This window comes from Panthera pardus, unplaced genomic scaffold (genome assembly GCF_024362965.1).
Source record: "Panthera pardus isolate Hobbes unplaced genomic scaffold, ASM2436296v1 HiC_scaffold_10, whole genome shotgun sequence".
NCBI classification, from domain to species: domain Eukaryota; kingdom Metazoa; phylum Chordata; class Mammalia; order Carnivora; family Felidae; genus Panthera; species Panthera pardus.
Window position 1 is genome coordinate 6,595,201 of NW_026526655.1, and position 26,332 is coordinate 6,621,532.

The window sequence follows — 26,332 nt, forward strand, 5'->3', positions numbered from 1 at the left end:
AGTTTGTTGGTTTAACTAAGACAGACCTGTCTTTCGAATTATCAACATTAAATGTAAACCTTTTTCCACCTATGTTTACTGAAGGTCAAATAAGCTCGTGTTATCCCTGTTGCAATTTGTTAACAAAAAGATGACTTAAAATGATGGTTAATTCTGTCTCAAAAGTTTTCATGGGTAATTGTTGAGATAGCTTTCAAGGTTTTTGGTAACCTGAAACTTTACGGTTTTGTTTGGATGATACACTAGATTAAATTCATTGGACATTTAGGCCTTTTCCAAATTGGATGGAATGCTGAAACACTGATTATTAAACATAGGTTTGTATTTTTAACTTATTGCAGAAAGACTAAGGATATTTGCATCTTCTAAAAAACATGCTTTGTGCTTAATTGATTCAGAAATTTGGCATCTAAAAAATTCTAATGCAGCAAACAGTTCACTATTTCACTGGAGACTAAGGTTTCTAAGAGTTAAAATTCTGCCAAATGTAATTAAGACTGACGGAAATAAGGAAAGCAACTCTGCATGTAGAAAAGAAGGAGATATGTAAAAAAGATATAAGAAATGGGAACACATTTTTGTTGAAGATAAAAGAAAGTAATTTTGTCCTAAATGAGACTGGCTATTTGGAGAGAAATGGCTTGGGACAAAATCTAAATGCAAAGGAAAGTTGTAGACGTTTCATGAAGGGAAATCTTTGGGAAAACTTTTTTATATGTGGTTCAGATGGACTAGGGTTGACTTTATGAAGCATGGAGCCATAAAGCCCCTTGGAAATATTGGCCCAATACCTTGCTTACTGAGTTCCCAGCAGCCTTACAAGGTGATAAAGAATGGCACTTCCTGGCAGGTGCAGAAACCTCAGGATATCTTGGTAACCTCATGAAGAGAAATTCACCCAAATCTACAGGTATTGCAGTCACGTCTGATGGCAAGTATTTGGCTTGGCTCCTGGCCTGGAGAGACTACTAAAAGTTCAATCTAGAGATTCCTTATAAAAAGTTCCAGCAAAGCAAACATTAAAAGATCTATATGACCAATCACTGTTCTTGCTAAGCTTATGTAAACAATGAGGCTGAGTTTGTTAAAAACTGAACTTGTCCTACAAACAAATTAGTCTTGATTTGGCTGTCTCTGGAAATGAGGGTTTTTAGAGAGAAAAACTATATCTCAATAATGCACATTTATGGATGTTACATTCTAGTTCTGATTGTCTTTAAATGTTTGTTGTTTGCCTAAACTAGACAGCTTGAGGTAAACTTCAGAAAAATATCCCCAAACTCACAGATAGACAATCTTTGTGCCCGTTGCTCTATGGGCCATTCAAACAGATCACCACAGACATTTGAATCACAAGACCCCCCCCACAAAAACCCCAAGAACCAAAAACCAAAAAACAAAACCATCTAATTACCTCTGCCTACTCACATGCCATCTGAGGATGCTTCAATACTGACATCTAAAACTCTTCTCGCTGGCAGACACTGGGTTTATAATTTTGCTCTAACCATTAACCCCTATTGTTCTTGTTTCTATTAAAGTGTCTCTTACTAATTACTTGATTGTTTACTAAACAAGACAGTCTATATGATGGTTAACACCACCTATTACACAATGAAGGCCTTAAATGATTCTCAAAATAACATTCTATTATTAAACACTAAAATAACTCAAATGCATTAAACAGCCCTACAAAATAAAATGGCATTAGATGTTTTAAGTGCTACACAACACGGAACTTGTACTCTCATAAAAACAGAACACTATGTACACATTCCAGATTACCACAAGAATACGTCTAAGGTTTTAACTGACGAGTATATAAATCGGTCCTTTAAATGATCCCTCTCTTTCCTTTAATAATTGTTTAAACTCCTAGACTAAAGAAAAATTTTTGCAACTGTCAAAGGACTCTTGTTTGAGCTTTTTCTTTTTGTTATTTTAATCAGGTTTTGCTGTTTTTTCCCATGTCTCTCCACCTGATGCCAAGACTCCTTCACTGGCACAACTTCAAGCCAACAGATGATCCTTTTGGCTCAAGAGAACACTCATATATTATCAAGTCTAGATACAGCTGCCTGAGCCTTTCCTAACTCCTGTTAAATTCTCAACTGGCCAACCTTGGCCCATAGGTAGGGACATTTCTACACCCGCTATTCAGCAGAAAGAAGCTAAAGAGGATGAGACCTTCCACGGTTGACAGCCTTAAAGATTTAAGGGTCAAGGTTGTTCAGGGGGCAGAAATGATGAGGGAAACAAAGGCAAGAGAAACGTAACACAAATCAAATCTCCTTATAGCTCGCACCCCACTGATACATGCAGAGTGTGACCTTGCTCAAAGAACTCATGGCTGCCTTACTTCCTTAATGTTTTTGTTTTTTTAGAGACTAAAAGTAACCTTATCTTAACATTAGCTAGCCCCTCAAGATCCTGAAAACCTTGCTTTCAAATTCCTTAGAGACTTATGCTATCCCCAGCCCCCACTTGATACAACAAGTCCTGGGATCAAATACATCGATATCTTAATCGGGTACTCGATTCACCCCTAAATGTCTCCATTGATAACCTAAAAACTAGGTTACAAAAACAATTACGAGAGCTTCAACGGGAAAACCAACAAGCAGTGATTGATGTTGTCAATGACTTTTCTCATTAGATCAACCCCAAAAACTGGTTCTCTGCGTTCAATCTTCATTCTTGGTTTACTACTATTATAGTATTAGTCATGATTTTGTTTCCCATTGCAGTCTTCAAAATGATGATGTCTGTCTGCTCCAAATCACCTAAGGTGTTCTGTGTCGATACCCAGATGCTCGCCCCTTCCTCTGCAACCCCTGTTCCTACAACCAAAAGACAAAAGCGGGGAGACGTGGAGTTATTGCTAGAGAATATATTGTGATCCCTGGAGGGTGAATGGGGCAGTAGCTGAAACGTCAGCGATGTTCTGGGCTCAAGGCTGTCGAACGCGATAGCGTTGAGATACAGAGCCCTATGATCCCACAGAGGGCATTAGATCCAAAACCCGCTGTAACTTCCTGACACTCCTCGGAGCTGCACGTGCTCCCTGCACGCTTTCACTAAGATCATTTGTCTTCTCTTTCCATACTTTGATACTCTCTAATACTTATATCTGATAAAATAGAAAATAAAAGCTACATGCAGCCTACTGTTGCTGCTGCTGCTGTCTCCTGGAGGCGGCCCTGCATGTCTGCTCAGTCTAGTGTCCGAGAACTTTTTCTTCAGTGCACGGCCACAGCATGTGAATATTCACAGCCACTTTATTTGCAGTGTAAAGAGCTGGAAACAGCACAAAGGCCTATCAGCAGGTGACTGGATAAACAAATTGTGGTATGTCCATAAATGAACTGCTTCTCGACAGTAAAAAGGAATGACTTCCTGATACATGAAAGGACAACTACTCTTTTATCCTAGTATTTCAACACACGGTCTTGTCCTCTCCACTTTGGTGACCACTGGCCCACTCTGTATAAAGTGGGCATAAATGGGGGCGCCTAAGGGGCTCAGTCATTTAAGTGCCCAGCTCTTGACTTCAGCTCAGGGTTCGTGAGTTCAAGACCCATGTCAGGATCTGTGCTGACAGCATGGAGCTTGCTTGGGATTCTCTCTCTCCCTCTGTCTCTGCCCCTCCCCTGCTGGCTCTCTCTCTCGAAATAAATAAACTTTTAAAAATTAAAAAAAAAAGTTTGCACAAATGTTTTCCACGAGGTCAACAGGTGGTCGAAGACAGTGGCTTTCAAAGAATTTGGGTGAGGATTCACAGAGATAATTTATATATAACATTCAAACAGTACACAGATATGGATCTCCTCATGACTCTGTTTTTTTCCATCTAATCCCATCCTTTGCTATTTCTTTTCTTTTCTTTTACCTCTGTCTCCTTTTAAATGCTGATTACAATCCCCTCTGGATAGATTTTATAACCCACTAATAAGACATGACTTTCAGTTGGAAAGAACCTTTTTTAAAAATTTTTTTTAATGTTTTATTTTATTTTTTGAGAGACAGGGAGAGACAGAGCATGAGCACAGGAGGGGCAGAGAGAGAGGGAGACACAGAATACAAAGGAGAGCCCAGGCTCTGAGCTGTCATCACAGAGCCCGATGTGGAGCACAAACCCACGACCCGTGAGATCGTGACCCGAGCTGAAGTTGGACACTTAATCAACTGAGCCACCCAGGCGCCCCATTGTTTGAAAAGATTCTTATTTATGGCACCGCATAACAAATACATTGTACAGTAAATGACACGGTGTAGATAAGGAAACTCATAATATGTTAAATAAAACTATAAGTTTTTCAGGTCAGGGTCTTTTACCTGATGCCAACCATTTGGGGCAAAAATCCCAGAGTATTTGTAAAAGTAACTATGAACCTTGACAGAGCTGGCCTTAAGCAATTACTGCTTGTATCTGTTACTATATCTGTGGGATCTCTGTGCAGTTTCTGGCCGGGGTGGACCTCTAGGTGTGGTGTCATTCCACTGTATTCAGGATGCCCTGTTGGAGAATGTCTGTGGGCAGTACCCAAGAGGAAGAAAAACTTCCACCCAAGCGCAGAATCAGGAATCTTGGGGGTTGGACCATAAATCGACTAACCTGGTGTTCCCCAATCCATGAACCCAAAATTCTCCATCCTCTCACACCCAGGTCCCTGCCTGTCCCCTCCCTAATAACAGCACTTAAGATCTAGTTCCTGATCAGTAGGATCTATGGAAAAGGCCTAGGTACAAACATCTATCCCAGCGCTGTCCCCTAGAAATACAACATGAGTTATATACATAGTTCTACATTTTTTAGTAGTCACATTAAGAAAACAAAAGGAACAGGTAAAATTAATTTTAATCATATATTTTACTTAACCCAGTATATGCAATATATGATCATTTCAACATGAAATCAAATAGGAATGAGATGGGTTTTTTTTTTATTTTTTTTTTAACGTTTTATTTATTTATTTATTTATTTTTGAGACAGGGAGAGACAGAGCATGAACAGGGGAGGGTCAGAGAGAGGGAGACACAGAATCTGAAACAGGCTCCAGGCTCTGAGCTGTCAGCACAGAGCCCGACGCGGGGCTCGAACTCACGGACCACGAGATCGTGACCCGAGCTGAAGTCGGCCGCTTAACCGACTGAGCCACCCAGGCGCCCCTAGGAATGAGATGTTTTATATTCCTTTTTTCATACCAAGTCTTTTAAACCCATGCTGAATGGGGAGCTTCCTTGGGATTCTCTCTCTCCCTCTTTCTCTAATCCCCCTACTCTCTCTCTCCCTCTCTCTGTCTCTGTCTCGAAATAGATAAATAAACTTAAAAAAAATTAAAGTATTAACTTTTAAAACATCCTTTGCCACTATTTAAAGTTTTAGTGAAGAAAAGATTTTAGATGATTACTTGAAAACAAGTATGTAGCTTTGTACCTCTGCCCATTGCCTGGACGTCCGGCCGACACGTCAGCTGTTCAACCCACCCTGGAGACAACCTGTTCCATCTGTAGACATCCCAGACTTTGGGGAAGCTCTTTCTTATGAAAACAACTCAAAAACTTCTCCCTGGTCCTGATCTATATATTCTGGCAGTACAGATTAGACTCTAATGGCATTCAGATGCTACTTCACTAGCTTCTAAAATTTAGTCTATCCAACTCTCGATTTCCCTACATGACCTCTTCCTTCTCTTCCCAAGTTTCCAGGCTCAGTAATGATATTTCCATCTACCAAGTACTTCAGGTCACAAAGTGTACAAGCCCCACCATTCGCCCTATGTCAGACAGGGCTCAATCAGAGAAGTGAAGCCACCAAAGATATATATGGTCAAGGATTTGTTACAGGGAATTGATTTTATACTAAGTGGGAGCTGGTTGGACGATTTCTATAAACAGTCCTCATGTCTGATGCTGGAGCTTAAGGACAGCAGGGTGGGTCTTCAGAAGGGGTGGATGGGCGTGAAGTGAGGGAAAGCAAAGACAAGCTGGGACACACAAAAATGGGCTGAAACCCAGAAGAAGGGACTAGAAACCTGCAGTGTGCTCAGTGCCTCCAGCCTTGATGACCGGCGGTCCTGCAGGAGAAGCTCACGCTCTTCCTCACAGAGCTAAACACACCCGTTCAGGTGTAGGAGGAGCCAGGGAAGGAGCTCACAGATAGGCGACAACTTGTGGGAGCCACAAAATCACCTGTCCTGAACATCCGCACATAAGAAGACAATAATGGCTTCTGTCTCCCTTCCACCCTGTAATTTCAGGCAAAAACATCGGGGACACATCCTAATCAGGAATATCCAAGGAAGGGAATTCCAAGAAATGAAATCCAGCCTGACCCACCTGACTCATTACAAAGCCACCACACAACCCATCGCCGCGTCCCGTCCTACCTCCAAAATAGATCTCCGATCTGCCCTCTCTCGACCTCCACCTCCACCATTCTGCCACCATCACTTGCTTGGATGCCAGGAGTAGCCTCCTGACTGAAGGTCCTGCCTTCAGTCTCACCCTGCAGACAGAAGCCAGAGGGGTCTTTTCCAACATCGATCACTAAGCTATCTCTTGCATAACACCATTGAATGCCTTCCCTTGGCCAAAAGGTGCTGCATGAGCCTGGCTCCCATCCACCTTTTTTAACCAACTCCACTTATTCCCTCCACTCAGCCTCCTTTCTGCATCTGGAACACGACAATTTCTTTCCCAACTCAGGACCTTAACATTTGCTTTTCTCTCTGCCTGGAGTCATCTTCCCTGGGCTCTTCATTTGTTAGCTCTCTTCCAAGAAGTCTACTCTGAGGACGACATCAGAAACAGCCCCCACCCTCATGCCAGCCACTCACTTTGTCACATCCCTCTATTGTCTCCCTGGAGCCACTTATCACCGTGCACAGCTCTCAAATAGCCTTTTCTCAGTTTCCTCCACTCAAAATTGAGCTCCATGAATGTAGGCACCTCAATATGTCAATCTTATTAATATTACATCTTAGATATCGAGCTAGCCCTGTGCTTGCTAGTGAATGCTTATTAAATATAGTTGATGCTTAGGAAATATTCATTGGAGAATGAGTGAAGGAATGAATGGAAAAATAAAGGGCAACTCATCTCTCCTTGCCACCCTACCCTACCCCCACCGTGCTCTTTCATATCACTCGGTCTCATAACACCTGTTGCTGTCTGATGTGATCATGTTTGCTAGCTTTCCCAGTACTCTCGGCGGCCCAGATAATGTCAGCTGCAGCGAGAGCTGACCTGTCAGGTGTGTCCATCGCTGGAGGCCAGCACACCTGCAGCCATGCCCAGCACCCACAACCGCCCAGAGCGCACCTGCTGAGTGAAGGCTGAACTGTAGCGTGTGGGCCTGATCTGTGCAGGGGCGTGGAAACAGGAGATCAAATCTAGTATGGGGGAGCAAGAGCTGGCAGGACTGTGGTTTGAATGGGGTGGAGTTATAAGGACGGGTGTAGATTCAAGAATGGCTTCTGGGTTTCTTGCACAGGCAGAGGGAGAGGTGATGGGATCACTCACTAACACAGAAGGGAAGTCGATGGGGGCAGGGGGAATGGGGAGATGGATTTAGATCCAAAGGTGTCCGCGAGGTTTGTAATTGGAGGGTAACTGCTGCAGGGGCGACAGGGCAGATACGGCGCAATCCTTGAGCTGGAGACACTGACAAAATGATCATACGTGACTTTGCGAGATTCACGGCTTACAGGAGTGTTACATATAATCCCAAAGGCTTAGTGAAAGAAAATGTCATGTCGTGTCTAGAGAGATGTGGAAAACTTAAAGGATGAGTCAGGGTTTGAGATGGGTTTTCATTGGAAGGGAGTGAAGGGAGGATCTGAGAGGACAGATATCCCTCACAGAGAGGACAACGTGAAGCAGGTCACGGAAGCAAGAAAGCAGCACATCTGGAACACTTTAAGTAGAAAACAGGTGAGTAGTGAGAAATACAGCGTGAAGGGTGCTGGGGCCACAGTGAACTGCGAACAATGAGGAGTTTCTAGAGTAGACACTGGGGAAACGCTGAAGCTTCTCGATAGGAAGTGTGACCTCAGGGTGGGTCTCCTAGCGACATGTAGGATGGGATGGATGAAATGAGATTCCACTGAAAAGGCGGTCATCCTAACGCAGGTGAGGCTCAGGGAAGGTCTGATGGGCAGAGGGGGAGCATAGGAAATGAACGAAGTATTGTCCAGGCAACACAAATGGTCGGGTTCATGGACAAAAGATGAAGTTTCAAATATAGCTGCAAGACTCTGATGCTGTATGAGAAGGATGATGGTGTTAAGAAATCATTCATTTATTCAACAAATATTTATTAAAAGCCTGTGATGAGCCAGGCACTGTTGAGGTGGCTGGGATACACCTCTGCGGAACCGAGAGCCTGTGTCTTCACGGAGCTGACCTTTAGGCGTTCATTCTGGGTCAGGGAATGGAAGTTTGAGGACTATCTACTTTTAGGAAAAGGAGGATGAAGCACAGCAGACAAGGGAGAAGGAGTCAAAGGGCAGAATATCATAGGATAGAATATCATGGAACCAGGGAGCAGAGTCATGAAGAGGAGGCTATCAAGGGGGCAAGGTTACCCAGTGATGACTGATGATAACAGGGAACGGCCATTCCCACTGTGGTTTCCTAATCTAAACCTTTAGCTTCCTCCCGCTGGTCCTCTGCCTCTGGTTCTTCCTCTACGAACACTCCCTGAATAGTGCAGCCACACTCATCTCCCTAAAATGTTCCAAGTACAGGGGCACCTGGCTGGCTCAGTTGATCTCTGGGTTGTGAGCTCTTGATCTCTGGGTTGACTCTTGATCTCTGGGTTGTGAGCTCAAGCCCCACGTTGTGTTTCGAGATTACTTTAAAACACTAAAATCTCAAAAAAAAAAAAAAAAAAAGTTCCAAGTACAAATCCCTTAGGATTTACTTTGACACTGCTTTGCCATTTTATCTATCACTATTGCTGTTCTCAATCTCTCAGACCTTCCTGCTGATGTAAAAACGGTGTTCTCCCTGTCTTCCTCGTTGATTCCTGGATGGAAGCTGGATAAGAGAAAGATGCCAGAAGTAGAGCCTGAACAGGCTATTGAAATAGTCCACACTGAAAGTCTCCAAGGGGACGAGAGGGAAATTTTGAGGTTTTTACGTACTCCTGGGTATGCTACTTAGAGTTGGTACAGACAAAATAAACACTGAGGATGTCATAAAGGTTTACGGTTATGTGAAACATTTTTCCGTGAAAGAGCGTGGCAAACTTGAAGCCCTACAGTTTCCAATGTGCAGGTAACTTGGAAATTAGCCATGCCAAAAGATTAGTTTGGATTGCGAAAAGCAGTCAATATAAGCTCTTAAAACGTGAACGCACGCGTGGCCGGCGGACCAAACTGACCCGCGCACCCCTGAACAGATGGCATCTCCAACGTAGCCCTCCCACCACGACTCCAGAACTCTGCGGGCAAGAGACTACATTGCCCATAAGGCGCCGCGCGGCGGGCCGGCGCTCTCGCGGGGCGTCCTGGGAAGCGTAGTCCGCGCGTTGCATAAATCCCTCACGCTCCGGGCCGCGGGGCAGCTGCCCACGCAAGCATGGCTGCGCGCAGTAGGGGCGCGTACGTTTGTTTCGACCGTGGGTCTGGGCCGGCTCGTGGGGCTGGGCTTTAGGCAGTAAGTGAGGCTGGCGGCCGGGGTTCCCGGCGTGGGGACGTGGGAGGCGCACGGACGCTGTGGGTGGCACACCTGAGGACGGCGAAGCGAGGGACTGCCCGGGCGGCCTCGGGACGCGGCGCCCTCCTGGCGTGGCGTCAGCGGTGCGCGGCCGCGGGGACCCCTGTCTCTTCGCGCCCCTGGGCTCCGTGGTGGCGTGCAGGGCCTGAGGGCCTGGCCTCGGGCCCCGGCGTGGGGGAGACCGGAATCCAGACCACGAATTCGAGGCCGGACGTTCAAGTTCCATTTTTTTTGTGCTTTTTTTTTTTTTTTTTTTTTCTTCTTCTGAGGAACGGGTTGAAAAGGAATATATTGCATTTCAGCGCTTCCTGTCCCTTAGCAACTGTGCTAGGCACTTTATATTTCTCATCTCCAAGTGACCCTCCTCCACTCTCGAGGTGAGACCTTGAGCGGGTCCTGTAGGTTCCCAGACCTAATGTTGGCATCACTGGATACGTGTTGGGGGGGCCTTTAGGCTCGTTGGTTTTAATGGCAGTTTTTTCTCCCAGTGAACCTCCTTCCCGCCCTCTAGCTTTGGGACCATGTCCTAAACTGCCGTAGAGATGAATTTGTTCCATTTAATTCCTTCGAGTGGCATAACTTGGCACAAGGAGTGTGAGAAGCTGAGATTTCAGGAGGTGGTTGAACGTCCCCAGGCCCTTATTAACTCGCAAGAGTCTAGGATTGGCTTTGCCACCCCAGCAGTAGGTAAGGGTTAATGAAGGGTTTTCTCTCTTTTTTCACTAGGGATTCCAGTATGCCTTTTTACTTTTTTTATATACATGTTTTTGTTTATTTAGAGAGAGAGAAAACAAAACGTGAGTGGGGGAGGGGTGGAATCTCCAGCAGGCTCCAGGCTGATCGCTCAGGGAAGAACCGACCTGGGGCTGGATCTCATGACTGTGAGATCATGACCTGAGGCGCAGTCAAGACTCACATTGAACTGACTGAGCCACCCAGGTGTCCCTCAATATGCCTCTTTTATTTAAAAAAAAAAAAATTTTTTTTTTTTAACGTTTATTTATTTTTGAGACAGAGAGAGACAGAGCATGAATGGGGGAGGGTCAGAGAGAGAGGAAGACACAGAATCCGAAACAGGCTCCAGGCTCTGAGCAGTCAGCACAGAGCCTGACGCGGGGCTTGAACTCAAGAACCGTGAGATCATGACCTGAGCCGAAATCGGACACTTAACCGACCAAGCCACCCAGGCGCCCCAATATGCCTCTTTTAAAACAGCTATTATTTATTGCGAGCCAAACCCTATGCACCAAGTGCCTTTCTTAAATTCTCTCAATTGGTTTAAAGGACCTTGAGTGATAGGTGGTATCCCATTGTATATCTAAAGAACACAGGTTAGGTAACTTGCCTGCGGTAACACAGGCAGGGTGTCCTAGCAAGGATGAGAAAATCCAGGTCTTGCAGTCTCCAAAACCCCAAACTACTGGATAAATTTTGTAAGGAACGATTTAAAAGAGACATTCCCAAGCATAAGATAGGGAGGTGTGTGGAAAATGTGTTTTAAAAATAAAAGCATTTGTATAACCTGTCTTTTTTTTTTTTTTTTTTTTTTTTAAAGGGTAGTATTTAGTGTCACGATGTTTGGGGATCTGTTTGAAGAAGATTATTCCAGTGTGTCAAATTATCAGTATGGAAACGAGAAGAAATTAAAGACCAAGGTTTTGGAGCCACCGGCTCCTAGAGAATTCACCAATTTAAGCGGAATTAGAAATCAGGGTGGAACCTGTTACCTCAATTCCCTTCTTCAGACTCTTCATTTCACACCCGAATTCAGAGGTATGCTGTGTTACATGCATTTGATTAGTCAGTAATATGTACCCTTGTCTCTACTTGTAATCAATTGTGCAAAATTACAAAAGTATCTTAAAGTTGTATTCCACAGCATGGGTGTATTACTGCTGCTGAAAGACGTAAATTGGTAATTCTCTCTAGAGAAATGTGAAGCTTACATTATCTTAAATATATTCTGTGTGATCACGGTAGTTTTTAGTAACAAAAATAAGACGATGAATTGCTTTTCTGATTCCTATAATTTAAAATACCACATAAAGACAATTTTGTCGTGAGTGCCAGCCTTCATTATTGTTATGCTATTTGTATTTTTAAAATAAAAAAAAAATTTTAATTTCACTAAAGTAATAAACACTCAAGTTACCTAAAACAATTAAATCCTGCCTTTTGGAGCAAGGACGGGATGTCCCATTATTTATACAGTCCACAAACGTTTATGTGCAATTCTGAAATCCAGAATATTCCAATAACCTGGTCTGAACTTGTTTAGCCTCAGAACCCAACCACATGTGAGGCCGTTTATAGTCTTAGCTGTCTCACTTGGGTGGATATTCATACATTTATTCCAGGAATGTGAACTCCTTAATTAATGGATACTGTTTATCCCAGATCCTTCTGGGGATGTAATGTTAACATATATATAGCTTTCTTCTTATTACCTTTCTCAAAGCTGGAAATTCCAAAGACCCAAGATGTTAGACAAGGGACTATGTGCAAGGAACAGAAACACACTCAATTAGGTCAATTAAAAGGGGGGTTTACTACAAGAATATAAGGGAATCTCCTTGAAACCGCTTACAGGGAGCCAGCCTGACCTCACTGGACCCTTGATTTCTTGCCACTGTATTTCTCTTTATGTTTGTACCATTCCCATCTCTGCAAACTAGCTTCCTCCACAAGGGTCTTAGTCTCTTGGTTTCAATATGAACATTACCTTCACGTGGCCCCTACTGGGGCCTTGAACCACACAGCTGCATGACTGTGCCTCAGCTCTCCACAGTGTCCCCTCATGCTGAGGACAGACAACCTGGCTCATCCTGTGTCCAGTATCTCATCCCCCACTTCCCATCAGTACCGAATTTAGCAAAATTTTTTGACATTTTCTGTTGCTTCTTAGCTTGGAAACACTTCCTGCCTCCAGAGATTTAGTAAATATTTACCATCATCCCCTTCCCAGGGCCATTCTAATGGATGAAACTGCATGTGGGATTTCAGAGTGAAGCCGTTTGTCCTTGGCTCCATCTTGTCCGTAAACATATCTCCCTAATGTATGCAGTTATTCCACCATTAGAGATTTTCAGCATAAATTTCAGCAGATTCCTAGGAGATTAAAAGTCTTTCAAACTTTAATACAGTTGCAGTAGAAAAGTAGCCTTGAAAAGAGACTGAGGAAGGTGATTGGTGGCAGGCAGTCCAGGTCATAGAGAGGGCACCTGAGCAAAGATAGGGCTGAATGGAGATGGCCACTGAGCAAAAGCCCAGGCCATCTTATTCTCAGCAAAGGAGGTCACTGGCCAAGCACATATCTTAGTGTGGACCGTGCATTCCTTATACGGCTTAGCATGGATCCTGATGCCGACTGAAGAGGAGATACAGTTTTAGAAGGGGTAGGAATTGGCAGAGTACTGGGGGGAGAATAATTTTGGAATCTTCTGGCACAGTACCTTGAGTAGGGCTGGATTGGTTTCCACTGTACTGGTTCAGGGTGACGGAGAGTAGTGGGAAATGATCGTAAAAGTCCTTGTATGGTTTTATGCTTTAACCTTTAGATTGGTAGCTCGTTTCTTCCCATTTCCTGCCTGGAGCTCAGAAGGAGTGTAACATTCGTAATAGTAATCACCTGGGCAGCAGTGGTCTGCAGAGGGAAACAAGACCCATCCCATCCATTCTCTCCCTGGAGTAGATCAAAGTGTCCTAGTAGGGGTTCCCATGTGGTTTGAATGTCGACTTCCCATAAGATTCAGATATGCCCCATTGAGCGACATGCCTAGACTTGGGAGTATAAAACAGTTGTGGAGACTAGCACTCCAGGTAAGGTCACTACCATCTGTTACTACCCTTAACACAGAAAAGACATTGTTATACTAAAAACGAAGGGTGTGATCTCAGAGATCAAGGTGGTCTTTCTCTTCAAAGATGGTTGAAAGCTTCACATGTGGCTTGTAATGAACATGTGATACTTTTATATATTGTATGTTTCCTCATGTGGCTTTTGGGACCCACTGCCATAGGCAATAGAAAACCCTCAAAGATTTCTGATATTACTGTTTGTACTTTCATAAGCATCGTTTTCCTTGTGTAGATCTTCCCTACTGAAACCTTAGCATGCCACTTTATAGAGTCAGTGGTTAAAAGTAATGTTATCATGGGGCGCCTGGGTGGCTCAGTTGGTTAAGCGTCCGACTTCGGCTCAGGTCATGATCTCGTGGTCTGTGAGTTCGAGCCCCACATCAGGCTCTGTGCTGACCGCTCAGAGCCTGGAGCCTGTTTCAGATTCTGTGTCTCCCTCTCTCTGACCCTCCTCCGTTCATGCTCTGTCTCTCTCTGTCTCAAAAATAAATAAACATAAAAAAAAAAAATTAAAAAAAAAAAAGTAATGTTATCAGGAAATAAAATGTATGGAGTCACAGTATAAACATTGCCACAATCATACTTCAGAATCTCTAACTGATTTTATTTACTGGAGGCTTTGGCTTTCTAAAACAGTTTTCTAAAATGAAATAATGACGTTTCTCTATCACTGATTCTACCTTTTTGTTTAGAAGCCTTATTTTCCCTTGGCCCAGAAGAGCTTGGTTCATTCGAGGATAAGGATAAACCTGATGCAAAGGTATTAAATCTGTGATTTACAGGTGTTTTTGTGGGGTTTTTTTTTTTTTTTGGAGTATTGAGGAAATTTTTTTTTTAATGTTTATATTTATTTTTGGGACAGAGACAGAGCATGAGCAGGGGGAGGGGCAGAGAGAGAGGGAGACATAGAATCCAAAGCAGGCTCCAGGCTCTGAGCTGTCAGCACAGAGCCTGACGCAGGGCTCGAACTCGTCAACCATGAGATCATGACCTGAGCCAAAATCGGAGGCTCAACCAACTGAGCCACCCAGGCACCCCTGAGGAAATGTTTTTCTGAGTAAGGAATTAAGTTCCTTGCTCATAGAAATCCATAATTTTATTAATTACTGAATATTAATCTTTATTTTCAGAAAAGTGATTTGGCTCATACACCGTACTGGTAAGGGAATCTTCCTCCCCAAAAAGAATTATTTCTCCAAATATAGTGCTGGAGCGGCTTTATAGACACAACCTGATCAAGAAGATATTCGCAAATGACCCACACTAGCCTACCAAAAAATCTACCTAATACTCACATATGTAACGACAACAAAACTTAGACACTGGTGCTGTTTTAATTTAGTAGTCTGGAAATAAACCACGTGAGGAATTGGTTTATTAAAAGTGCATTTCTAATCGTGTCCCTCCTTGCCTAAACACCATTCAGAAGTTTATTGCTTTCAGGCTAACATCTGCACTTCGTAATAGTAGTCTTCTGTGATCCAGCCCAGGTCTTCTGAGACCACCTGTGTTGCGAAGAGGCAATTTTTACCTATTTCCTTTTCTTCCCCATCTCCTGCACGTCATACTTTGTAACATGTAATAAAAATGTGGCGGCAATGATGTCGGATTGCCATAAAGGTGTCTAAAGTCTTACTCTCACTTTAGATACTTAAGTCCAGTCTGCCCACGAGGCTCTGAGCAACATTCTCTGCCTGCCCTAACCCGCCCCACACCAGATAAAGCAGGAAGCAGGTGAGGTGTCCGGACTCCAGAGTGAGTGAAAATCGTGACTGGAAAATTCCCCATGGGGAGTGTGTCTCTGAGAGATTTTAGAGAGGGAGCGAACTAGTAGAGACTGAAACCACTGTGAGTAATCGGGTGGTTTCTTAGAACTATTTGGGTGTTAGTAATGATCGTGTACCGTGTCGAGGTAGAAAACTCCAGATAGCTAAAGCTTTTTGGATTGAATTAGAATCTTAATAAAAAAGTGAATCTTAGTTCACCCCGTGTAATAGTTATAAACTTCCTCCTGATTGAAGTGAATGGACTAGGAGAAAGGAGAAAACTGGTTTGCCGTTCTTTTAAAGCTCCCTGCCCCCACCGACACTTAAAGGACCTCATTTAGAGATGCACACCTCATTTGCTTCTCTTTCAGGTTCGAATCATCCCTTTACAGTTACAGCGGATGTTTGCTCAGCTTCTGCTCTTAGACCAGGATGCAGCGTCCACCACGGACCTCACTGACAGCTTCGGGTGGACCAGCGATGAGGTACGAAGGTCAGCTTCTCCAAGGAACAGAGTTATCAGCAATAAAGAGTAAATGTTGGTTTAATAACAGTATCTGACTTCCTTTCATTTTGTCTTAGGGTCTCAAGAAATAGATGAAATATTTGCTTTTCACGTTCAATAATTACAAGCCAGAAATCTATTTCTAGACACTTGCTCTATGCGAGATTTTATGAATGGGTGTGATTTGGCTTCGGAGAGAGGGTTGTGGACGCAGGGAGAGGACACAGGGAGACTTGTACAGTCCCTGTCCTTTATATAGTCTAGTTGAGATAACGGTGTCTATTACATGGAAATTCTCATTTATGTAACAAATTGCTAACCAGCTTAAAAAGCGGCCGGCAGCAATTCTGTCTACCTTGATGACATGCGTTTGTGTTTGAATCTGGGTATTCTCATTGGAACATTTGCTTCAAGGAAAATGGTGAAAACATTCTTAGCTGGTCTTTTCATTTTTCTGTCCTGCTTCCCTCCTGACTCTTCATTTTCTTCCCGTATCCTACTGTGTGTGCACGTTCTCTCGTTTTCTGTTGGAGTTTCTAAAGGGTACTTCACTACATGCAAACACGAAACATGTCAGCAGCGAGTAAAGGTGCTTGTTGTCGATATTGATGAGCTGTGATTTTTTAATGGAGTAGATGTATTCTTACAAGAGACAGGTGTGGGAGACTATTGCAGAATTTAAAGAGGCAATGACCAGAAAAACGTAACATTGCCTTCAAACATAAACTTTGAACTGTGGTCTTCTAATGACGAGCAACTCCTAAACCAGATGATGCTGTGAGGTTGAAGAGGTACGGCTTGGGTTTTGAAGTGAAGTGGGGTATTACGCAGTTAAGTTTCTGGGTTAGAGCAGGCGCTTAGGGTCAAGTCCTTCTTCTTTCCTTGTTTTAAAAATGACAGCTTTGTGGGACGCCCGGGTGGCTCAGTCAGTTAAGTGTCCTACTCTTGGTTTTGGCTCAGGTCATGATCTCTCAGTTCGCGAGTTTGAGCCCCACATCGGGCTCTGCGCTGACAGTTGCAGACCCTGCTTGGGACTTCTCTCCCTCTCTCTCTGCCCTCTCCCGCTTATGCTTGCTCTCTCTCAAAATAAATGAATAAACTTAAAAAAATAATTATTATAAAAACATTTAAAAATGACCACTTCGTTGAGCTGTAATTCACATGCCATAAAATTCACTCATAAGGGTACGAGTCAGCAGCTGTTCAGTATGTTCACAGACTTGTACAACCATCACTGCGGTCAGCTTTAGAACGTTTTCACCACCCCAAAAAGAAACCCCATACCCATTAGCAGACACTCTCCCCCCAGACCCTGGCAACCACTCATCTACTTTCTACCCTTATGGATTTGCCTGTTCTGGACATTTCACAGAAAGGGAGTCATACAATATGTGATCCTTTGTAACTAGCTTCTTTCACTTAAAGCATGTCTCCGGTTTCGTTTGTGTTGTTCACATCAGCACTTCATCCATTTTTATTGCCAAGTAATACTGTACAAGAGGGATATGCCACGCTGTGTTTCAATCTAGTCATCTGCTGATGGATTTTCCTTTTAGATCATGAGCTGCCACTGAGTTGCTGATTTCATACTCTTAAAGCACTGAAAACATTATTTATTACTTTCTAAATAAAACCTCTCAGGAAACCCTCTAGGACTGGTAGAGAGGGACTCTGAGGCACCTTTTGCAGCCTCAGAATTATTCAGAAACAGAGCCTGCACACTTCCACACGGTCCCTTCAGAGCCAGTGATACTGGAGAAATTTACATGCTCTAGTATCTCAAAAAATCAAGAAAAAAGATCCTGAAGCCCACTTCTTGCTCCAGCTTTCATCCACTTTATCAGCTTCTTTTCACTCCCTCATGGTCTCTACTTCTGCATCTTTCATTTGTCCCTCTACCTCCTTTCTACCTTCTTGTCCAAGTCACTCATGACATCCACGGGCCAAGTTCCAGGAGACACTTCTCTGTTCTGAGCGGGCTCTCGAGAGCACTCCCTGCCTGCGCCCCCCCCTTAACGCACCAGCTTCTGCTGCTTCCTGTGACTCTCCCCCGGCCCTGGCTCTTCCTCCTCTGCTCCACTTCTGAGTGTTGGCGTCCCCTTGGCTCTGGATTATCAGTTGTGCTTAAGGCGCTCGGTGTGTTCACACACAGCTGCATGACCCCTGGTGGAGTGAAGCAAGTTGCTTCAGAATTTTTCTCAGCGCTGTGTTAGTCGGTCTGCATGTGCAAACAGTAAATTCTGGTTCTTTTCAAATGCTGGTAATTTGGATCCCCTGATGTAAGGGAGATTTTGCTGTGCATGCACTGCCGGCTCTTATACACTGCTCTGTGCCTGCTGTGTTCTCCCTCCTCTCCTGTGGTGTGGCCGTGTGTGGTTTCCCACAAGAATGAAAGCACTTTCCAGTTTTCAAGTGAGTTGAGTTATATGTACACACTGAACACCCCTGTTCATGTTTTCATTTTGTAGTGAAAGTAAAAACAGTGGTGATCTCTTCACCTGCTCTCCGTTTGCTTAGCCCAGTCATCCTTGTATTTGATCAAGGCTTAACTTTGGATTTCTAGATAAATCTTATGTTTTGTAACTAATACCACTTTAAAAATCTGTTTTTAAAAACCTGAAGCACAAAATCACATTTAAAAGTTACCTGTTTTATAGGAAATGAGGCAACATGATGTGCAAGAACTGAATCGAATTCTCTTTAGTGCTTTGGAAACTTCTTTAGTCGGGACCTCCGGCCATGACCTCATCAATCGTCTGTATCACGGGACCATTGTTAACCAGGTTGTTTGTAAAGAATGTAAGAATGTCAGTGAAAAGCAGGTGAATATATATACAAGAGTGTTTTAGTAATAAGTTATATCATAAATTATAATTCACATAATTAAATCTGTGATCTGTAATGCCACATGAGGATTAAAGCGTTTGTTACTAGAAATAACTTTATCAGTTATTTTCTTTTACTCCACCTACACCTAAATCCTGAGTTTATGATTCAGATTTCTTCATATAAACTAAAAGAAGCAAATATCTTAAAACGTAGCTTTAATCTTTTCTTCAGTACTCTAATCTTTAGAAAATAGATTTGGGGAATGTTTATAGGTAGAGATCTGTGGCCTCATGAGCAGACCCAATTTCATGGTTGGTTGGAGTATTGTAACAAAAGTTAATTAAGGAAGTGATAGAAATAGAGAATACTAAAGAATGTTTACATTGACAAACACCTATAATTAAATATTGGATTTAGTTTATTAATATCCTTTAGAAAATTCATTTGTATGTGTGAGCTTATGTTGTCCATTTAATCTACTTGAAAATTAGATATTGGAAATTTGCTCCTGTAAATATAATGTCTCTGCTTGCTTTATAAATCTTACCCAGCACATAGTTGCATCACTGAACAGTTGTCCCTTAATAGCCTCTTTTTATTATGGCAAGAGTTCTAGAAAATTGCTGTATTTGACTGTATGAGTAAAATATTAAATGCCATTTTCTAAATGTTGCATTAATTGCTTCTTTGGATATATGTATATATTCTTTTCCTTTTTTTTAATGAAAGAGTTGGGGTAAAAGAAAAACTTTTTGGTCCTTTTTGCCTGTGCTGATAGAGGATTTGGTCAGCTTAATTTGGAAATATTAAGACGTTGTGTGTCTTTGGATTACCATATGATTGACTTAACTACACTGTAATAATTCACAAAATAATTTTAAGACATAATGTACATGAAGGCACCTAATAAGTTATAGACATCAACTTTTCCTAGGTACATATTATAAACTACATATAAATGTTGCTTCTGTTCCTTTAGATTTCCACCATGAGCTAGTTAGTAGTTATTTTACAGTCCCTGTAATCCCTTAGGGCAATGCTGTTACACCCACAGAACTATGTATGATTGAAATTGATCAGATTTCACGTGTTTAGAAGTTATAAGTTGCAATTGAAATGTAGTTACAGCAGACTTGACAGACTGCTGTTTGCAAAATACTGTCCTCTTTTCAGAAAAATACCTTTTTATGCTGGCTCAAAATAATTAATTTTCTTACAACTCCTGTAAACCAGCCCTAGCAGAGATGAAGAAGCGGGGTTTACATTAGAGGGTCCAGCCCTGCCTGTGCCGTTCTAGCCTAGAGACGAGACAGAACTCGTAAGCACTGAACACATACGCTTCTCAGTCCAGATGTGTGTTCAGTGGCTTATTTCCAACTAAAGTAAGTTTTACTGTAGCTGCCGGGAACTTACAGACTAGTTCGTGACATATTTTAGGCCAAATTACAGTTTGATTTAGGGTAATATTGTGTGATGAATTTCACAGTATCCAATCAGGCCATCTGTCCCCTCATACTACATCCAGTGTTTTAGGGAAAAGTTATCTGTTATTCCCAACATATGTAGGAGTTGGTGATGTGTTTGTGAACCACTGTGAGATTGTTTTCTTTCAATATGACATTCATGTGTGTTTCAGGAAGACTTCTTAGATCTCACAGTAGCAGTCAAAAACGTATCAGGTTTGGAAGATGCACTCTGGAACATGTATGTAGAAGAGGAAGTTTTTGACTATGACAACCTGTACCACTGTGGGACTTGTGACAGGCTGGTTAAAGCAGCCAAGGTAAAGACAGACACCTGCCTTCTCTTGGGCGCCCCCTCCGCACTCGGCAGCACCAAGGTTTGTCAAGTGAAGCCAACTTGCGTGAGAAAGTGTGGAGGATACACAGGAAGCCCCTAATTGCAACCGAGGAGTGAAAACACCTTTCCATTCCACAAATCTGTATTTTAATTTTTTACAGTAAAGCATTTTTTTAAGTTTTCAACCCAACAGTTCTCACAACTTCTTTCCCTCCCAAGAAAAATATATCTGTACCTCAGCATTTCTTAAAAACACTTTTTTTTTTTTTTTTTTTTAAATAGACTGCCCATATCCTTGCTTTTGGCAAAGTACCACTAGGAAGAAGGCGGTATGTTTTTGTTTCTGCCAAAAAGCTCATTGCGCTTTTCTTTCTTTGCCTCCTGCTGTGACAACAGACGGCCTCATTTCCTGCACATGTGGTTATTTTACGATATTGACAGATAACACCTCCCTGACTCTAGCAAATCGAATAAGCCCTTTCCTCCTCCCACAGAGGAGGGAAATACTCAGCCAGAGTGCTTCCTTTCTCACTGTGGGGATGACAGGAGGGCTAAGCCTTAGTGACTAAGCCACTGCTGCCAGATGATGCCATCGGCTGCCCGGTCAGTGGTTACTGAGCACTGGCTTCAGGAGCCACCACCGAAGATGGGTCTTTGCAGGTATTTTGTGTGACAGAGAGCACCATCCCTAGAGCTGACAGTTACTAAATTTTCCAACAAAATGAGGACTGATTTCGATAACACAGAATACTGATTTAGCTCCTGGAGGTTGTAGGTGAGAATGTAAAAAACAAATGAAAAACGAAAAACAAACTCCACGCCTGTAGCTTTTCACAATAGGATTTGAAACCAGTGCGAATGTGACATTCTTTAGTATGCATTTCCATCCAGCCTTTGCCTTTTGGTGACACACGGAGAGGTTCATTGTTTTGCTTATTTATTTGGTATTTCACCTTTGGTATCACAACTACAGTCTAGTAAAATAAATATAAAATTCAGAGGATGAAAGGTCTCAGAAAGATACATAAACACGTTCTTTGTTTTGGTTGAACTTAATTAGCACATTAGTAAAACAAGAACCCTGAGCTCAACAAAAGCAGTTCTTGTATGTCAGTGGTATGTCATTGGTTTAATTTTTTTTCAATGGAAATTTTTTGATCTTGATATTTTTTAAATTGCATCCTAAATTTCAGTTTGGTCGTGCTACCTAAATTAATGTAGATTTCCTTATTCTGAGCACAGTCACTTTTCTCAGCCTTGTTGTAGATGAGATACTCGGGTTTTTTAGGTGTATTTTTTTTTTTTAAACTTCTTGGAAAATCTGCCATGTCATGTTGCCATTTTCTCACTTAACTTTTTTTTTAACCCCCAATTTGTGGAATTGTCTTAAATATATTTTTAAGAACGTTAGATATTTGTATGTAAGGATGATAATACCATTAACGATGATTTAACAGATGAGAAGGTTTTTTTGCCACCCCCTAGCCAGCATACCATTAGAGCTAAGACACTGGGGGGAAGCTGATGACTTTAAATAAAAAGCAGCTTCATTTAGTGCTTTGTCTTAAAACAAGGAAACAAAAATATTTTTTTTATCTGCTTTAAAGGGCATTCATTATAAAACCCCAATCATTGGGTCCTTTGTCCTGGGCAAAGGAGGAAGGTGAAACGCCAGGGCTCATGCAGGGAGGGAGCACTGTTAGAGTGGGGAGCACCAGTTACAACATGTTTGTTGGACAGCTTTGATTTTGGGATATCCGCGCTAAAAACATGAACTCGGGTTGTAACTTTTTAGTTGTAAACATAAGTAAGTGATAAATCACCTTTGGTCCCATGAAATAGATGAGTTCACGTCAGCTGAATTGAATCCAAGGTGATGAATTTATGTGATTTAAGGACATTATTTCTCTTAAAACTGCATCATGGGTTGCCTTTTCAGATCTTAAGATATCTTACATATTCTTTTCTATAACTCTGCTTTTTAAAAAACTGTAAAAATTTTTCTTTTAACAGTCGGCCAAATTACGTAAGCTGCCTCCCTTTCTTACTGTTTCATTGTTAAGATTTAATTTTGATTTTGTGAAGCACGAACGATACAAGGAAACTAGCTGTTACACGTTCCCTCTCCGGATCAATCTCAAGCCTTTTTGTGAACAGGTTTGAACTCTTTTATTTTGAAATTTTTTCTTTTACCCTGTCAGGATTTAATCTTTATCGGCCTGGTTTTCAGTTGACTTACTGCAGAATCTTTCAACCTGGCTCTGTTAACATTTTGAGTTGGGTCATTCTTTGTTGTGAGGTCTATGTCCTATGCATTGTAGGATTTTAAGCCGCATCCCTGGCCTCTACCCACTAGATGACAGTAGCATCCCACCCTCCCACCCCACCCCTAGTAGTGACAAAAATGTCTTCAGACCTTGCCAAATGTCCATGTCGCCTGGAGGGAGAGGGTTGGTAAAATCAGTCCCAGCTGAGAACCACTGGTTTATTACAGTCCTTTTGAATTTCTGAAGTATGGTTTGTTCTCAGTTCTTTTTATTAAACTCTCCTTGGAAGATCTTTGAAAGGAAAATTTAAGAACGAAATTAGAAATGACCCTACGTTAGGAGAGATTACCATTAATTAGTACTTTGCTATTTGGATTTAGTTTACATGAGATGCAGTAATGAATTACACATGTAGAAAGTGAACAGGTAATGGGAACTTCGCTAGAGTTGATAATCCTTGAGACACATAATTTAAAAACAAATTATTACAAGCAACCTACTTTATAAGCCATTTTAAACTATTGTCTATATAATCACTATACATGCCAACATCAGAGCCACGAGACTGCTGTGTTTCTTATTTACAAATCATTATATGTTCATTAAGACCAGGACATTTATTAACTACTGAATTTCTATGTATAAAAGTAATATTTCATTTATTCTTAAATTCAGATGGGCCTTCCTCTACTTCAAGCCTAATTTCTGAGCTTTTTGGGTTTTATTTTATTGGGACATACGGAATGAACAGTTTTTCCAGCATAAGTTAATATACTTGTCCCCCTCCATTTACTGCCTGAATAAAACAGGATAATTGAGTTAATTCTTTTTTTTTATTTTCCAGTTTTACTGAGAAATAATTGATAGACATCACTCTGTAAGTTGAAGGTGTATAGCATGATAAGTTTTGATTTACGTATATTGTGAAATGATGGCCACCACAGGTTTAGTTAACAGCCACTGTCTCCTATAGAAAAACTTTAGGCCCTTTTTAAAACAGTAGTTTGTCCCATTATTTTAACATGCTTTGAAATAACAGAAGTGAAATAGGTAAAACATTGAGCACTTAGCTAGGAAATTGACCATAATTTTACTTTTCGATTTCTATATTAATGAAAAAAATTATCACTTTGCATCTATTTGTATCTCTCATCTTTTGCCTGAACCAGAAATACTACTTTCCAAGTAAATAAGTTTCTCAGATAATTGGCACCTTTCAAGTAAACTATCAATGTTTATGCTCTTTTCTCTTATAGAGTGAATTGGATGACTTGGAGTATGTTTATGACCTCTTTTCGGTTATTATCCACCAAGGTGGTTGCTATGGAGGACATTATCACGTGTATATTAAAGATGTCGATCATTTGGGAAACTGGCAATTTCAAGTAAGCATAGAGATTAGTTTAGAAGTATCTTTGCACTTTTTCCCTTTTTTGGTCTTACTGTTTTGGTGAATATGACCTTTTGCCATTTATTATATGTATCTACCCTAGAAAATTTTTATAGGGAAGCAAAGTTAATAGTTAGAAGTTTTAAATTTTTATTTCTAAAACGTTTCATACAGAAGAAAAACCAGCCTAGTACAAACACTTTCTATATACTCTTCACCTGGATTCTTTAGTTGTTAACAATTCACCAAATTTGGGACACCCGACTGGCTCAGTAGGAAGCACACGTGGCTCTTGATCTCAAGATCCCCACGTTGAGGGTAGAAATTACTTAAAGAGGGGCGCCTGGGTGGCTCAGTCGGTTGAGCGTCTGACTTCAGCTCAGGTCATGATCTCACAGTTTCTGAGTTCGAGCCCCACATCAGGCTCTGTGCTGACAGCTTAGAGCCTGGATCCTGCTTCAAATTCTGTGTCTCCCTCTCTCTCTGCCCCTCCCTCACTCGTGCTCTGTCTCTCTCTGCCTCTCAGAAATAAAGAAAACTAATTAAAAGAAAGAAAGAAATTACTTAAACTTTAAAAAACAACAACAATGGAGCACTTGGGTGGCTCAGTCGGTTAACCTTCTGACTCCTGATTTCAGCTCAGGACACGATCTCGCAGTTCGTGAGATCAAGCCATGTGTCGGGGTCTGCGCTGACTGGAACTTGCTGGGGATTCTCTGTCTCCCTCTCTCTCTCTGCCTTTCCTCCCTCCCCGCCGCTCCCCAGCTGGCCTTTTCTCTCTCCCTCTTTTTCAAAAATAAACAAACATTTTAAAAACAAGAGCAATTTGCCAAATTTGTGCAAACACACAGCTAACATCTTAGGAGTGCTGAACCATTTGAAATTAAGCTGAAGACATTAGGCCCCTTTACTCCTAAACACTTGAGTATTTATCTCCTGAGAACAAGGATGTTCCCTTACACAAGCATAGATCACAATCAGAAACTTTAACATTGAAACATTTCTACTCTCTAATAAAGAGTTTATATTCAGATTCTACCAGTTGTCTCTTCCGGATCCTTTACAGCATTTCTTCCCACTCTAGCGTCAAGTGCAGGTCCCACGTTATACTTAGCACATCTCTTAAGTCTCCTTTAATTGGTAACTGTTCCTCGGCTTTTCTGTCTTTCATGGCACCGACCAAAGATGATAAAGATTTTCTTCTTGTATTGTCTTCTAAAAGTTTTATAGTTTTGCCTTATATATTTAAAACTTCTCAGTCTTGCGGCACTTGGGTGGCTCAGTCACTTAAGCATCGACTTCGGCTGAGTTCATGATCTCACAGTTCGTGAGTTCGAGCCCCACGTCAGGCTCTGTGCTGACAGCTCAGAGCCTGGAGCCTGCTTTGGATTCTGTGTCTCCCTCTCTCTCTGCCCCTCCCCGCTCACTCACTCTCTCTCTCTCTCTCTCTCTCTCTCAAAAATAAACATTAAAAAACTTAAAACTTCTCAGTCTTCCCAGAATGGTTTCCTGTGAATGGTGTGTGACTTTTCCCCCCATTTAGGTATCTGGTTGCCCGTTCCCATTTATTGAATAATCCATTCTTTCCCCACCAATCCCCAGTGCCAGTTTTGTTCTGTCAGCTATTTGCGTATGAGTCCATTTGGGCATCTATTGTGTTCATTGTTCTTTTTTCTGTTGGTAGGCAGATACCACGTTGTTAATTTCTGTAGCATTATCATTAAGTCGTGATCCAGGCAAGTCTCCCTGTATGTTGTTATTCTTCAGGAGTATTGTTACTGTTTTGGCCTTTTACTCTTCTGCAGACATTCCTAGAACCAGCTTGTCAGTATTCTCACACATGTACGCACCTTCTCAGAAGTAGTAGAGTTTTGAATCTAGATATGTAAACCAGATAGATCTTTTCATATTTTAGAGCTTCTTACAAAAAAGCTTTGTAATTTTCTTAAGATGTTCTGAAGGAAAGCACTAACTGAAGTCTTAGTTCCAATTAATTGCAGTGGGAAAAGTAAGGTGTAACACACCAACCCCAGCCTCTTGGCCAGCTTTCTAACGTGTAACTAGAACACAGTGAAATGTCAGTATGTAAGTTACAAGCCATCATGGTAGGAATAGGATGCTTATGACAGCTTCCTGACGATCAGACAATTGGGGTTGTTCGTGAATAGTTGGCCACACGCAGTGGTATCGCTTC

At 41.9% G+C, this 26,332-nt stretch overlaps 1 protein-coding gene and 1 long non-coding RNA gene across 11 annotated transcripts in view; one reads left to right on the top strand and one right to left on the bottom strand.

Moving 5' to 3' along the window:
• Positions 1-2,600: 2,600 nt before the first annotated feature.
• Positions 2,601-6,763, bottom strand: LOC109264878 (uncharacterized). Its single transcript, XR_002078908.2, has 2 exons — positions 6,390-6,763; positions 2,601-2,840 (listed from the first exon to the last, which is right to left on the bottom strand). It is a non-coding gene; the product is annotated as an uncharacterized LOC109264878 (long non-coding RNA).
• A 2,768-nt stretch (positions 6,764-9,531) lies between these two features.
• Positions 9,532-26,332, top strand: part of USP40 (ubiquitin specific peptidase 40) — an 89,004-nt gene continuing 72,203 nt past the window's right edge. For 5 of the 10 annotated variants that reach the window (XR_008422482.1, XR_008422483.1, XM_053903522.1 and 2 more), the window contains exons 1-8: positions 9,532-9,663; positions 11,279-11,496; positions 14,274-14,341; positions 15,719-15,832; positions 18,510-18,674; positions 20,318-20,464; positions 22,495-22,638; positions 24,005-24,133. Coding sequence is in view for 8 of the 10 variants with exons in the window: in XM_053903522.1 (XP_053759497.1) it covers positions 11,298-11,496; positions 14,274-14,341; positions 15,719-15,832; positions 18,510-18,674; positions 20,318-20,464; positions 22,495-22,638; positions 24,005-24,133 (966 nt within the window). In the remaining 2 variants the exon portion in view is untranslated. Of the gene's footprint in view, positions 9,664-9,992; positions 10,101-11,278; positions 11,497-14,273; positions 14,342-15,718; positions 15,841-15,885; positions 16,644-18,509; positions 18,675-20,317; positions 20,465-22,494; positions 22,639-24,004; positions 24,134-26,332 lie in introns of those variants that run through there. The other 5 variants (XM_053903524.1, XM_053903529.1, XM_053903535.1 and 2 more) reach the window with 5 other exon arrangements.